Source organism: Leopardus geoffroyi, chromosome D4, assembly GCF_018350155.1.
Source record: "Leopardus geoffroyi isolate Oge1 chromosome D4, O.geoffroyi_Oge1_pat1.0, whole genome shotgun sequence".
Classification (NCBI taxonomy): Eukaryota; Metazoa; Chordata; class Mammalia; order Carnivora; family Felidae; genus Leopardus; species Leopardus geoffroyi.
In genome coordinates this window covers 40,939,868-40,955,772 of record NC_059342.1, presented here as the reverse complement: position 1 = coordinate 40,955,772, position 15,905 = coordinate 40,939,868, and the positions used below count along the sequence as shown (strand labels likewise).

The window sequence follows — 15,905 nt, the reverse complement described above, 5'->3', positions numbered from 1 at the left end:
TATGTAAGAATAAATTTCAAAATAAAAGGAAAAAGAATTAATTTCAAAAAGCTTACTAAAAAAAAGCTTTATGCTCACATTATAAATTTAGAAAGTCAGCCATTTAATGAACATTTAAATACACAGATACAAACATACACATTCAGTTAGTGCTATTTAATACTATTAAATTTTTAAGGGCCGCTAAGAAAGACAGAAAATGGTTTTTATATAAGCAAAAACAATGTTCACATACAAATACTAGCCCTATTCTGGAGGAATCAACAATTTTTTAGTAAAAAAAGTCAGAATAGAATGTTTATTGGCCCATTAGTTTTTAACACCTCCTGCAAAATTAGAGACATGTCATTCTAAAGCAAACCTAACAGATCATATGAAGCAAAAATATTATCAGGGAACATTAACTTTACCACAAAGCATAGCAATCAAAACACTTTTCAAAATCCGATCTAATGCTAGCAATCATTATATTATATAATCACTTAAACCCCCAAAGTACAGGGAAAAAACATACACTTGACCATTTTCAATCACAAGTTCTTTAGAGAATAAAATATTCTTTGAACTAAACCTCATGAGAACCAGAATTCCCTTTTCAATATATGGTCTCTCCTAGAGCTGTAACTAAATATTACTGAGTGGCAGAAAAACAAATCTCAAGAAATGATGGACTTAAAAAATTTCATTGCAGAAAGCACAAAGCAAATCCTAATAATACCAATTTTAAAATGATAGCTCCCCTGCTTCGAGAGAAGCAAATATAAAAACTCACCGTAATGACTAAAAGACCCAACTGGATATGTTGAGCCTCTGATGGACTTTAATGAGCATAATCACTAAGCAACATAAATTAGAAAGTCAGTTTTATTTAGTGGTTGATTAAATCATTATTAAATTCATAGATTGTGAAATTAATAGTTCAATTTTAATCAAAACTTTTCAAAGTCAAATTCAATAGTGTGTAACAAAGAACATGAAACTAATTTTGTTAAATCTTTAGATGTCCTATGTTGAAATTCTATTAATTCTATGGCATTAAATATAATAATAATATATGATTCATTTACCAATCATATCTTCCAAATCCATACACTGAATGGGAATTTCATTAATATAAAAGTACAATTAAAGTCCTCTGGGTTTATATTTCTTAAATACCAACAAAAGACTCAACATACCGAGTTTGGACTTTTCCAGAATGATGTTCTGTATTTGTATTATATCTCCTGAAACAGGGGAGCTAACACTTTCCAACTGGTTTATTAATATATCATGCATCTTGACCTAGAAAATCTCTAAGAACCCCTCCAGTTCTAAAAAGCTAAATTATACAACTAGTTTACAACTATTATTTTTAAGCCTCAAAACTTCCCGAAGTCTCTGCATATTATTAATAACACCTTGATTTCAATCGTAAACTTTAGAGAGGAAATTCTCTTTAATTTTCTCTTGCAATGCAACAGAGAAGATAAAGACAAAGACTTGAATAATGACCATGAACATGACCTAAACTAGAAAACAAGCTGTTACTTCAAAGGAAGAGAAAATTACCTGTGGGTAATTTACGCTTCTCATCTATATTCTATAAAATACTGAAAATATTATGTTCAAAAGAAATATAAGTGTGGGGGCACCTGGGTGGCTCAGTCGGTTAAGCATTTTGGCTTTGGTTCAGGTCATGAGCTCACAGTTCATGGGTTTGAGCCCCATGTCAGGCTCTGTGCTGACACCTTGGAGTCTGGAGCCTGCTTCAGATTCTCTGTCTCCCTCTCTCTCTGCCTCTCCACTGCTCACACTCTGTCTCTCTCTCTCTCTCAAAACTAAATAAATATTTTAAATAAATAAATAAATAAATAAATAAATAAATAAATAAAATAAAGTTTCATTTCCAAAAGCGAAAGGTAAATGCTTTCTCTTAAGTCATTGTCTCTTCAGTCAAAACCAATTATGAATTCAAAGCAAAAATAATAATAGCCAGCTCTGAGGATGCAAAACCAGAAACATTTCATTTTTTATGGTTTAAAATTTTTAATTTGGCAGATATCTTTTTAGAAAAAAAATGTTTAATGTTTATTTATTTATTTACTTAGAGAGAGAGAGAGAGAGAGAGAGAGAGTGCACACACACACAAGCGGGGAAGGGGCAAAGAGAGAGGGAGAGAGAAACCCAAGCAGGTTCCAGTCTGACAGCACAGAGCCCGATGTGGGGCCTGATCCCATGACTGTGAGCTCTTGACCTGAGCTGAAATCAAGAGTCAAATGCTTAACTGAGACACTCAGGCGCCCCCAAGAGAAAAAATTTTTAAACTCTTGCCCCCCACTCCAAAGGCCACTAATCTATTAGGAAAAAATAATAATAATAAAGGAATATATACAAGAGAAATATATTAAGGAAACGTGATAGATGAATTTTTTATAAAAAGAAAAACACTGCACTTACTATGTAAAGGAACAGTATTTTAATTTAATAAATATTCATTATGGCACAAAAACAGACATTCAGATCAATGGAACAGAATAGAGAGCCCAGAAATGGACCCACAAACATATGGCCAACTAATCTTTGACAAAGCAGGAAAGAATATCCAACGGAATAAAGACAGTCTCTTCAGCAAGTAATGTTGGGAAAACTGGACAGCAACACGCAGAAAAATGAACCTGGACCATTTTCTTACGCCATACCCAAAAATAAACTCAAAATGGATGAAAGACCTAAATGGAAGACAGGAAGCCATCAAAAGCCTTGAGGAGAAAGCAGACAAAAACCTCTTTCACCTCTGCCGCAGCAACTTGTTACTCAACATGTCTCTGGAGGCAAGGGAAACAGAATCAAAAATGAACTATTGGGACCTCATCAAAATAAAAAGCTTCTGCACAGCAAAGGATACAATCAGCAAAACTAAAAGGCAACCAATGGAAAGGGAGAAGATATTTGCAAACAACATATCAGATAAAGGGTTAGCATCCAAAATCTATAAAGAACTTATCAAACTCAACAGCCAAAAAACAAATAATCCAGTGAAGAAATGGGCAAAAGACATGAATAGACACTTCTCCAAAGAAGACATCCAGATGGCTAACAGACACATGAAAAAATGCTCCACATCACTCATCAGCAGGGAAATACAAATCAAAACCACCATGAGATACCACCTCACACCTGTCAGAATGGCTAACATTAACAACTCAGACAACAACAGATGTTGTGGAGAAAGGATCTCTTTTGCACTGCTGGTGGGAAGGCAAACTGGTGCAGCCACTCTGGAAAACAGTATGGAGGTTCCTCAAAAAATTAAAAATAGAACTACCTTATGACCCAGGAATTGCACTACTAGGTATTTATCCAAGGGATACAGGTATGCTGTTTTGAAGGGACACAGGCACCCCAATGTTTATAGCAGCACTACCAACAATAGCCAAAGTCTGAAAAGAGCCCAAATGTCCACTGATGGAAGAATGGATAAAGAAGATGTGGTTTATATATACGATGGAGTATTACTCGGCAATCAAAAAGAATGAAATCTTGCCATTTGCAACTACGTGTATGGAACTAGAGGGTACTATGTTAAGTGAAATTAGTCAGTCAGAGAAAGACAAAAATCATATGACTTCACTCATATGAGGACTTTAAGACACAGAACAGATGAACACAAGGAAGGGAAGCAAAAATAATATAAAAACAGGGAGAGGGGGGAAACATAAGAGACTCTTAAATATGGAGAACAAACAGAGGGCTACTGGAGGGGGTGTAGGAGGGGGGGGATGGGCTAAATGGGTAAGGGGCATTAAGGAATCTACTCCTGAAATCATTGTTGCACCATATGCTATCTAACTTGGATGTCAATTTAAAAATAAAATTAAATTTGGGGGAAGGAGCCAAGATGGCGGAACAGCATGGAAGCTTTTTGTGTGTCTCACATCCATGAAATACAGCCAGACCAACACTAAACCATCCTACACACCTAGAAAACCGATTGGAAGATTAACACAACAATCTGCACAAACTGAACCACAGAATTCAGCAGGTATGCGACACGAAGAGCTGAACTTGGGGAGTAAGAAGCCCCAAAAGGAATTCACCCCAAAAGAAAGAGCACGAAGAAACGACAGCCAGGGATTTAACCAACATGGACACAAGCAAGATGTCTGAACCAGAATTTAGAATCACGATAATAAGAATACTAGCTGGAGTCGAAAATAGATTAGAATCCCTTTCTGCAGAGATAAAAGAATTAAAAAATAGCCAGAATGAAATTAAAAATGCTATAACTGAGCTGCAATCACGGATGGATGCAGTGGCAGCAAGGATGGACAAGGCAGAACAGAGAATCAGCGATATAGAGGACAAACTTAGAATAACAAAGCAGAAAAAAAGAGGGAGATTAAGGCAAAAGAGCATGATTTAAGAATTAGAGAAACCAGTGACTCATTAAAAAGGAATAGCATCACAATCATAGGGGTCCCAGAGGAGGAAGAGAGAGAAATAGGGGTAGAAGGGTTATGTGAGCAAATCATAGTAGAAAACTTTCCTAACCTGGGGAAAGACACAGACATCAAAACCCAGGAAGCACAGAGGACTCCCATTAGAGTCCACAAAAACCGACCATCAACAAGGCATATCATAGTCAAATTCACAAAATACTCAGGCAAGGAGAGAATCATGAAAGCAGCAAGGGAAAAAAAGTCCCTAACCTACAAGGGAAGACAGATCAGGTTTGCAGCAGACCTATCCACAGAAACTTGGCAGACCAGAAAGGAGTGGCAAGATATATTCAGTGTGCTGAATCAGAAAAATATGGAGCCAAGAATTCTTCATCCAGCAAGGCTGTCATTCAAAATAGAAAGAGAGATAAAAAGTTTCCCACACAAACAAAAATTAAAGGAGTTTGTGACCACTAAACCAGCCCTGCAAGAAATTTTAAGGGGGACTCCCTGAGGGGAGAAAAGATGAAAATATATATATATAAATAAATAAATACCAAAAGCAACAAAAAATTAGAAAGGACCAGAGAACACCACCAGAAACTCCAACTCTACAAGCATCATAATGGCAATAAATTCATATCTTTCAGTACTCACTCTAAACATCAATGGACTCAATGCTCCAATCAAAAGACATAGGGTAACACAACGGATAAGAAAACAAGATCCATCTATATGCTGCTTACAAGAGATCCACTTTAGACCTAAAGACACCTACAAATTGAAAATAAGGGGATGGAGAACCATCTATCATGCTAATGGTCAACAAAAGAAAGCCAGAGTAGCCATACTTATATCAGACAATCCAGACTTTAAAATAAAGACTGTATGAAGAGATGCAGAAGGGTATTATATCATAATCAAGGGGTCTATAGACCAAGAAGACCTAACAATTGTAAACATTTATGCACCAAATGTGGAAGATAATCAATTAATCACAAACATAAAGAAACTCATAAATAGTAATACCACAATAGTAGGAGACTTCAACACCCCACTCACAGCAATTGACAGATCATCTAATCAAAAAATCAACAAGGAAACAATGGCTTTGAATGACACATTGGACCAGATGGACTTAACAGATATATTCAGAACATTTCATCCTAAAGCAGCAGAATATACATTCTTCTCCAGTGCACATGGAACATTTTCCAGAATAGATCATATACTGGGACACAAATCAGCCCTAAGTAAGTACAAAAAGATTGAGATTATACCGTGCATATTTTCAGACCACAATGCTATGAAACTCGAAATCAACCACAAGAAAAAATTTGGAAAGGTAACAAATACTTGAAGACTGAAGAACATCCTACTAAAGAATGAATGGGCTAACCAAGCAGTTAAAAAAGAAATTTAAAAGTATATGGAAGTCAATGAAAATGACAGCACCACAACCCAAAACATGTAGGGTACAGCAAAGGTGGTCATAAGAGGAAAGTATATATCCAGGCCTTCCTAAAGAAGGAAGAAAGGTCTCAGATACACAACCTAACCTTACAACTTGAAAAGCTTGAAAAAGAACAGCAAATAAAACCCAAAACCAGCAGAAGACAGGAAATAATAAAGATTAGAGCAGAAATTAATGCTATTGAAACAAACAAAAAAAAAAAAACAGTAGAACAGATCAATGAAACCAGAAGCTGGTTCTTTGAAAGAATTAACAAAATTGATAAACCACTAGCCAGTTTGATCAAGAAGAAAAAGGAAAGGACCCAAATAAGTAAAATCAAGAATGAAAGAGAAGAAATCACAACCAACACAACAGAAATAAAAACAATAATAAGAGAATATTATGAGCAATTATATGCCAATAAAATGGGCAATCTGGAAGAAATGGACAAATTCCTAGAAACATATACACTACCAAGACTGAAACAGGAAGAAATAGAAAATTTGAACAGACCCATAACCAGTAAGGAAATGGAATTAGTAATAAAAAATCTTCCAGAACACAAGAGTCCAGGGCCAGATGCCTTTCCAGGGGAATTCTACCAAACATTCAAGGAAGAGTTAACACCTATTCTCTTGAAACTGTTCCAAAAAATAGAAATGGAAGGAAAACTTCCAAACTCTATGAAGCCGGCATTACCTCAATTCCAAAACCAGACAGAGACCCCACTAAAAAGGAGAACTATAGACCAATTTCCCTGATGAGCATGGATGCAAAAATCCTCAACAAGATATTAGCCGACTGGATCCAACAATACATCAAAAAAATTATTCACCACGACCAAGTGGGATTTATACCTGGGATGCAGGGCTGGTTCAATATCCACAAACAATTAACGTGACTCATCACGTCAACAAAAGAAAGGATAAGAACCATATGATCCTCTCAATAGACACAGAGAAAGCCTTTGACAAAACACAGCATCCTTTCTTGATAAAAACCCTCAAGAAAGTAGGGATAGAAGGATCATACCTTGAGATGGTAAAAGCCATATACGAGTGACCCAACACTAATATCATCCTCAATGGGGAAAAACTGAGAGCTTTCCCCCTAAGGTCAGGAACAAGACAGGGATGTCCACTCTCTCCAGTTATTCAACATAGTATTGGAAGTCTTAGCCTCTGCGCTCAGACAACACAAACTAATAAAAGGCATCCAAATCAGCCAGGAGGAGGTCAAACTTTCACTCTTCACAGACAACATGATACTCTATATGGAAAACCCTAAAAATTCCACCAAAAAACTGCTAGGACTGATTCATGAATTCAGCACAGTTGCAGGATATAAAATCAATGCACAGAAATCGGTTGCATTCCTATACACCAACAATGAAGTGACAGAAAGAGAAATCAAGGAATCGATCCCATTTACAGTTGCACCAAAACCCATAAAATACCTAGGAATAAATGTAACCAAAAGGTGAAAAATCTATACACTGAAAACTATAGAAAGCTTATGAAAGAAATTGAAGAAGACACAAAGAAATGGAAAAAGATTCCATGCTCCTGGATAGGAAGAAAAAATATTGCTAAAATGTCGATACTACCCAAAGCAATCTACATATTCAATGTGATCCCTATCAAAGTAACACCAGCATTCTTCACAGAGCTAGAACAAATAATCCTAAAATTTGTATGGAACCAGAAAAGACCCCGAATAGCCAAAGCAATCTTGAAAAAGAAAACCAAAGCAGGAAGCATCACAATCTTGGACTTCAAGCTATACTACAAAATTGTAATCATCAAGACAGTATGGTACTGGCACAAGAACAGACACTTAGATCAATGGAACAGAATAGAGAACCCAGAAATGGACCCACAAACATACGGCCAACTAATCTTTCACAAAGCAGGAAAGAATATCCAATGGAATAAAGAGAGTCTCTTCAGCAAGCGGTGCTGGGAAAACTGGACAGCAACATGCAGAAGAATGAGCCTGAACCACTTTCTTACACCATACACAAAAATAAACTCAAAATGGATGAAAGACCTAAACGTAAGACGGGATGCCATCAAAATCCTCGAGGAGAAAGCAGGCAAAAACCTCTTTGATCTTGGTCGCAGCAATTTCTTACTCAACACATCTCCAGAGGCAAGGGAAACAAAAGCAAAAATGAACTACTGGGACCTCATCAAAATAAAAAGCTTCCGTACAGCAAGGAAACAATCAGCAAAACTAAAAGGCAACCAATGGAATGGGAGAAGATATTTGCAAATGACATATCAGATAAAGGGTTAGTATCCAAAATCTACAAAGAACTTATCAAACTCAACACCCAAAAAAACAAATAATCCAGTGAAGAAATGGGCAAAAGACATGAGTAGACACTTCTCCAAAGAAGACAGCCAGATGGCCAACCGACACATGAAAAAATGCTCCACATCACTCATCATCAGGGAAATACAAATCAAAACCACAATGAGATACCACTTGACACCTGTCAGAATGGCTGACATTAACAACTCAGGCAACAACAGATGTTGGCAAGGATGCGGAGAAAGAGGATCTCTTTTGCATTGTTAGTAGGAATGCAAGCTGGTGCAGCCACTCTGGAAAACAGTACGGAGGTTCCTCAAAAAACCAAAAATAGAACTACCCCACGACCCAGCAATTGCACTACTAGGCATTTATCCAAGGGATACAGGTGTGCTGTTTCAAAGGGACACATGCCCCCCCCCCACGTTTACAGCAGCACTATCAACAATGTCCAAAGTATGGAAAGAGTCCAAATGTCCATCAATGGATGAATGGATAAAGAAGATGCAGCATATATGTATAATGGAGTATTACTCGGCAATCAAAAAGAATGAAATCTTGCCATTTGCAACTAGGTGGATGGAACTGGTGGGTATTATACTAAGTGAAATTAGTCAGAGAAAGACAAAAATCATATGACTTCACTCATCTGCGGACTTTAAGAGACAAAACAGATGAACATAAGGGAAGGGAAACAAAAATAATATAAAAACAGGGAGGGGGACAAAATAGAAGAGACTCATAAATATGGAGAACAAACTGAGGGTTGCTGGAGGGGTTGTGGGAGGGGGGATGGGCTAAATGGGTAAGGGGCATTTAAGGAATCTACTCCTGAAATCATTGTTGCACTATGTGCTAACTAACTTGGATGTAAATTTTTAAAAATAAAAAAAAAGTTAAATTACAAATAAATTAATTTAATTTAAAAAATAAATAATAAAAGCAGACTGATTTTAAAAACTTTTTTTTCATTAAATAATTTTTGAATTTCATATTATGGCCAGGTAAAGAGATAGAGAACAATAGTTCTTTTTTTTTTTTTTTTTTTTAAATTTTTTAATGTTTATTTATTTTTGAGGCAGGTAGAGACAGAGCATGAACAGGGGAGGGTCAGAGAGAGAGGGAGAGACAGAATCTGAAACAGGCTCCAGGCTCTGAGCTGTTAGCACAGAGCCTGACGCGGGACTTGAACTCACTGATCGCGAGATCATAACCTGAGCCAAAGTCGGACACTTAATCCACTGAGCCACCCAGGCGCCCCGAGAACAATAGTTCTAATCAGAAAACAGAACAAGTCAGAAAGCTCATTACGAGGAAGGGAAAGAAAAGCAAAAAGAGGAGCAAAAGAAACAGAAAGATGGAAGAAAAATATGACACAAAGCTATGGATTTAAGAGAAATGAGAAAAGAGAGGAAAGTACGAATAGTCAGGTTGAACCATATAAACTGGAGATCACTTAGGTACAACCTGAATAAGTTTTCTGAACATCCCATAAGCTCTGCAGCAAGGACTATTATTCACAGAGCAACAACATTTAGTAATCCATTAAGCTTTGAAGAAACAATCAGCCTGCAATCTTTCACGCTATGATCAGAACAATAGTGCTTTACAGGATGAGACCCAAACAAGCAAGTAGACCCAAACAAGGCTGCGACGTGCCTTACTTCAGATCATGTGCCTCACTGCAAAGCTGAAAAATAAAAACTTGTTGGCACCAAGTAAAAAAATTATTTTAATATTTTTTAATTCTTTTATGTTTATTTATTTTTGAGAGAAAGAGACAGACAGAGACAGAAACAAAGCAAAGGAAGGGTCAAAGAGAGAGAGAGAGGGAGACACAATCTGAAACAAGCTCCAGGCTCTGAGCTGTCAGCACAGAGCCCGATGTGGGGCTCAAACTCACGAGCCATGAGATCACAACCTAAGCCGAAGTTGGCGCTTAACCAACTGAGCCACCCAGGCACCCCCCAAGTAAAATTTTTTAATCACAAAGCACTAGTATCCTCTATGGTGAAAAACCCAGGCTGCTTTATTTTGCACCTTGTCACTGGAGTGCTAGAAGGCTAAATTAGGAAAATTCATGCAACTTGTTTGTGACAATCTTCCCTGTTACATTCTTAGTCATAACTGGCTAACTTTCCAAACAACTGAACACAGGGTCCCTAAGCAAGAAGCCCAAATCCATGACTCAGCTCGATGGCTCTCACATGTTTTTCTCCACCACTGATTCACCTCCTGAACCAGGAGCTAAGAGGTAGGATAGCCCATGAAATTTAGGGTAGCACATAAGAGTGAACAGACAGTAAAGTATGCTACACAGAGAGCTCTAAACTTATCTAAAATCCACATCCAAAGTACTCAAACTACTAATTTAACCAAACAGCAAAAAAATAATAGCAGTCCCTGAATCAGAACACATTGAATATCTTGGGTTGAATGAAGACTGTACAAAACACTAAATAATTTGAAAGTGACAGAGTATAAATTTTATCCCAACACTACCTTTCTATCTGAGCAGCACTGATTAGGCCACTACTTCTTAATCTAACCCAGAGTCTCCATCTTTTTTGACACAGGGAAAAAAAAAAAAAACATTTTCTTCAATAACGGATATCACTAAGAGTTTAAAGTGAAGTAGCCAGTATCTGCAGAAGGTATACATGTGGGGACAAGACAAAGAAGAAACAAGGTATCACTCTAGATTTTATGCCCTTGGGATTCCCAGCAAATGCAGAATAGTAGTGTGCTGCATCAGCCAAATAAATGCATCCAATAAATGTTTATGGAAGGACGCACTATGGTGGAATCTTGGTATGTAAAATGAATTAACCTCAATGCATTCACAATCTCATGGGAGAGATACACGTACCAGATTTGGGTGAGTGTTATGCTAAACTGTGGTGAAGATGCTAAACTAAGTACTAAGGAAACACAAAGTTGGGAAAAGGAAAAATTCTGACTAGTAGGATGGGAGAGTGGGGAAAGATGGAATCATGGAAGGCATCACAGATTGCAAGATGTCAGAACAGGGCATTACAGGATACATAGGAGTTTGCTAAAGGAAAAAAAAATAGGGCATTACAGGTTACATAGGAGTTTACTAAAGAGAAAAAAAAAGGAGCAGTTCAGTCATTGTGGGTCCAAAAAATGAACAGCCTTAAAAAGCAGGAAGATACAAAAATATACAATGTGTTTAGGAAGCCAAGAGCACGCTAATGTGGCTGAAGCAAGATAAGAGGGCTAATGGAAAGAGAAGAAGCTGAAAGAGTTAACACGGAGTCACAAAGCCAAGGCCTTAGATTGTATGACAAGAAGCTGAACTTCATTCTGAAAACAACAAGCAGACACTGATGGTTTTTTAATAAAGTGAGGGTGACAAGATCAGATCAATATCTTAGGAAGACAAATGTGGTGATGGTGTGAAAGCTTGATTATTGGGGAATGGAAACAAAATGATCAGGTACAAAATAACTACAAAAGGGAGTCTTTGAAATCATTAGATTTATTGATTATAAACCCTGACCCCCTCTCATCTTGGTATCATTGTTCTATGCACCGAAAAAAAAAAAAAAGCAAGAAAAAGGTAAACCCCTGAATAAATTCTAAAATATTCTACAATTCAGTTTTCACTAATTTGACTAGTTTTCCCAATTTTTCTAAAGAAGAGATGATTCTTACATATATCTTTGTTGTAATCAGCATCTCTGGTTTCACAATTTTATATCAATGTCACTAAAATTACTTTCATCCTATTATCTCATGGCATGTAGTGAGGGGAAAAAACCTGTTAAACATCAGATTTGACCCAATAAAGTAATTGCCATAGGGTTTTCTTTTTTATCCTTACCATTACAAGTTCTTCCTGTAATTCACTGTAACTTTTTTCATTATACTGGAGTCTCTTTGAAAGGTCTATAATTGCTTTCTTCTGTTCCTCGATCTCTTCATTTAGTTTCTTGTTTTTGGAGAAATACTCTCTTTCTAATCTGAAAAGTTAAAGTGTCAGAGCAGATTTTTCAAATATGGTTTTATCAAGTCCTATTACATAGCTTTAACATGACTGGCAGATGTATTATCTATCATGTGTTTGTGCCAAAGGCTTTTAAAGGCCACCTCTCATTTTTCCGAACAGAAAGGATTGCATATTCTTAAATGAAAGACTTAAAAGGAATAATACCTTGCCCCTTTGTTAGCAGGTATTTTACTATGCCCAAGGTTATAAGCAAAATCGATTTGGTTAGCGTTGATTTGGTCTCACCATTATCTTTGATGAACAAAACCCACACACCACAGTTCAGTTAGCTCAGAAACTGCCTCAAGACAGAAAACAGTTCTATCAAACAATTTTCAGATTAAAATACAACACTGGAAATGGAACAAATGCTTTATTCGTGAATGTCCTTGCAAGTGGAACTTAGTGTGATGGCATAGAAAATCCAAAAGAAAGAATCCTCAAAACACATTCATATTCACGATTGAAACACATAGAATTCTTTGCTTTTCTTTCTTTTTCAAGATTGTATTTAAATTCTCGTTAGTTAACATACAGTGCAATATTAGTTTCAGGTGTAGGATATAGTGATTCATCACTTACAAACAACACCCGGTGCTCAGCACAAGTGCCCTCCTTAATACCCATCACCCATTTAGCCCATCTTCCACCCACCTCCCTCCAGCAGCCTTCAGTTTGTTCTCTATAGTTACAAGTCTGTTTCTTGGTTTGCCTCTCTCTTTTTTTTCCCCTCTTCTCTTTTTTTATGTTCATCTGTTTTGTTTCTTAAATCCCACATATGAGTGAAATCATATGGTATTTGTTTTTCTCTGACTTATTTCACTTAGCATAATAGTCTCTAGCTCCATCCACATCATTGCAAATGGCAAGATTTCATTCTTTTTGATGGCTGAGTAATATCCCACTATGTATGTGTTTGTGTGTGTACATACACACACATATACAGCACCTCTTCTTTATCCATTCATCAGTCAATGGACATTTGGGCTCTTTCCATAATTTGGCTATTGTTGATAGTGCTGCTGTAAAAACTGTGGTGCTGGGACCCCTTTGAATCAGGATTTTTGTATACTTTGAGTAAATACCTAGTAGTGCAATTGCTGGATCATAGGGTAATTCTACTTTTAACTTTCTGAGTATCCTCCATACTGTTTCCCAGAGTGGCTGCATCAATTTGCATTCCCAGCAACAGTGCAAGAGGGTTCCCCTTTCTCTGCATCCTTGGCAACACCTATTGTTTCTTATGTTGCTAATTTTAGCCATTCTGACAGGTGTGAGGTGGTATCTCATCATGGTTTTGATTTGTATTTCCCTGATAATGAGTGATGTTGAGCATCTTTTCATGTGTCAGTTAGCCATTTCGATGTCTTCTTTGGAAAAATATCCATTCATATCTTCTGCCCATTTGGGATTATTTGTTTGTTGGGTGTTGAGTTTGATATGTTCTTTATGGATTTTGATACTAACCCTTTATCAGAGAAGTCATTTACAAATATCTTCTCCCATTACAAAGGTTGTCTTTTGGTTTTGTTGATTGTTTCCGTCACTTTGTAGAACATGTTTACCTTGGTGAAGTCCCAATAGTTTATTTTTGCTTTTGTTTCCTTGCCTCAGAAGACCTATATAGTAAGAAGTTGCTACAGATGATGTCAAAGAAGCCTGTGTTCTCCCCTAGGATGTTGATGATTTCCTGTCTCACATTTAGGTCTTTCATCCATTTTGAATTTATTTTTGTGTATAGTATAAGAAAGTGGTCCAGTTTCATTCTTTTGCAAGTTGCTGTCCACTTTACCCAACACCATTTGTTGAAGAGACTGTCTTTTTTTCATTGGATATTCTTTCCCGCTTTGTCGAAGATTGGTTGACCATATAGTTGTGGTTCCATTTCTGGATTTTCTATTCTGTTCCGTTGATCTATGTGTTTGTTTTTGTGCCGGTACCATACTGTCTTGATTGCTATAGCTTTGTAATATAAGTCTGAAATTGATGCTTCCAGCTTTGCTTTTCTTTTTCAAGACTGCTTTGGCTATTCAGAGTCTTTCATAGTTACATACAAATTTTAGGATTGTTTATTCTAGCTCTGTGAAAAATGCTAGTGGTATTTTGATAGGGATTGCATTAAATGTGTAGATTGTTTTGGGTAGTATAGACATTTTAACAATATTTGTTCTTCCCATCCACAAGCATGAAATGTTTTTCCATTTTTTTGTGTCATCTTCAATTTCCTTCATCAGTATTTTATAGTTTTCAGAGTACAGATCTTTTACCTCTTCAGTTAGGTTTAATCCTAAGTATCTTATGATTTTTGGTGAGATTGTAAATGGGATCAATTTCTTTATTTCTCTTTCTGCTGTTTCATTATTGGAGTATAGAAATGCAACAGATTTCTGTATGTTGTTGATATTATATCCTGCAACTTTACTGAATTTGTGCATCAGTTCTAGCAATTTTTTGGCGGAGTCCTTGGGTTTTCTACATAGAGTATCATGTCATCTGAAAATAGTGAAAGTTTAACTTTTTCCTTGCCAATTTGGATGACTTTTATTTCTTTTTTGATGTCTGATTGCTTAGGCTAGGACTTCCAGTACTATGTTAAATAACTGGTGAAAGTGGACCTCACTACCTTGTTCTTTTTGTATTATTTTTTTTTTATTTTTTAGTGTTTTATTTATTTTTGAGAGAGAGCCAGAGACAGAGAGAGAGAGTGAGCATGGGTGGGGGAGGGTCAGAAAGAGAGAGAGAGAGACAAAGAATCTGAAGCAGGCTTCAGGCTGTGAGCTATTAGCACAGAGCTAGACATGGGGCTTGAACTCATGAACCGTGAGATCATGACCTGAGCCAAAGTCAGACGCTTAGCTGACTGAGCCACCCAGGTGCCCCCTCCCTATCTTGTCCTTAACCATGGAGGAAAAGCTCTCAGCTGTTTCCCCACTGAGAATGATATTAGTTGTGGGTATGCTATATATGGCTTCTATTACATTGAGGTATATTCCCTCAAAACCTACTTTTTGAGGGTTGGGGCACCTGGGTGGCTTCTTCTTCCCTCCCTCTCTCTCTGCCCCTCCCCGACTTGTGCACGCACGTTCACTCTCTCTCTGTTTCTCCCTCTCTCAAAATAAATAAACTTAAATAAATAAAGTTTGGTAGACAGGCAATTGAGTTTGGCTCAGACAACTGAGCAACCAGCTCCTGACTTTGGCTCAGGTCATGATCTCACGGTTCATGAGTTCGAGCCCCATGTCAGGCTCCACACTGACAGTGAGGAGCCTGCTTGGGATTCTCTCTCTCTCTCTGCCCCTCCTCTGCCCTCTCTCTCCCTCAATCTCTCCAAATAAATAAATAAAATTTTAAAATAAATAAATAAATACATAAATGTTTCACAGAATTCCCCTGTGGAGCCATTAGGCCCTGGACTTTTGTTTGCTAGCAGATTTTTGATTACCGATTCAATTTCTTTGCTGGTTATCAGTCTGTTCAATTTTTCTATTTCTTCCTGTTTCAGTTTTGGTAGTTTATATGTTTCTAGATATTTATTCATTTCTTCAAAATTGTCCAATTTGTTGGCATATAATTTTTCATAATATTCTCTTGTAATTGTTTGTATTTCTCTCATATTGATTGTTGATTTCTTTTTTCTCATTTGTGATTCTATTTGTTTGGGTCCTTTATCTTTTCTTTTTGATAAGTTTAGCTCGGGGTT

General features: G+C 36.9%; 1 protein-coding gene across 11 annotated transcripts in view; it reads right to left on the bottom strand.

Annotated features, from left to right (window-relative positions):
• CCDC171 (coiled-coil domain containing 171) overlaps positions 1 to 15,905 on the bottom strand; it is a 312,701-nt gene that overhangs the window by 218,303 nt on the left and 78,493 nt on the right. For 9 of the 11 annotated variants that reach the window (XM_045470282.1, XM_045470288.1, XM_045470285.1 and 6 more), the window contains one exon: positions 12,041 to 12,179. The exons of the other annotated variants lie outside the window; for them this stretch is intronic. In XM_045470282.1, coding sequence (XP_045326238.1) covers positions 12,041 to 12,179 — 139 coding nt within the window. The remainder of the gene's footprint in view (positions 1 to 12,040; positions 12,180 to 15,905) is intronic. 11 annotated transcript variants of the gene reach the window in all.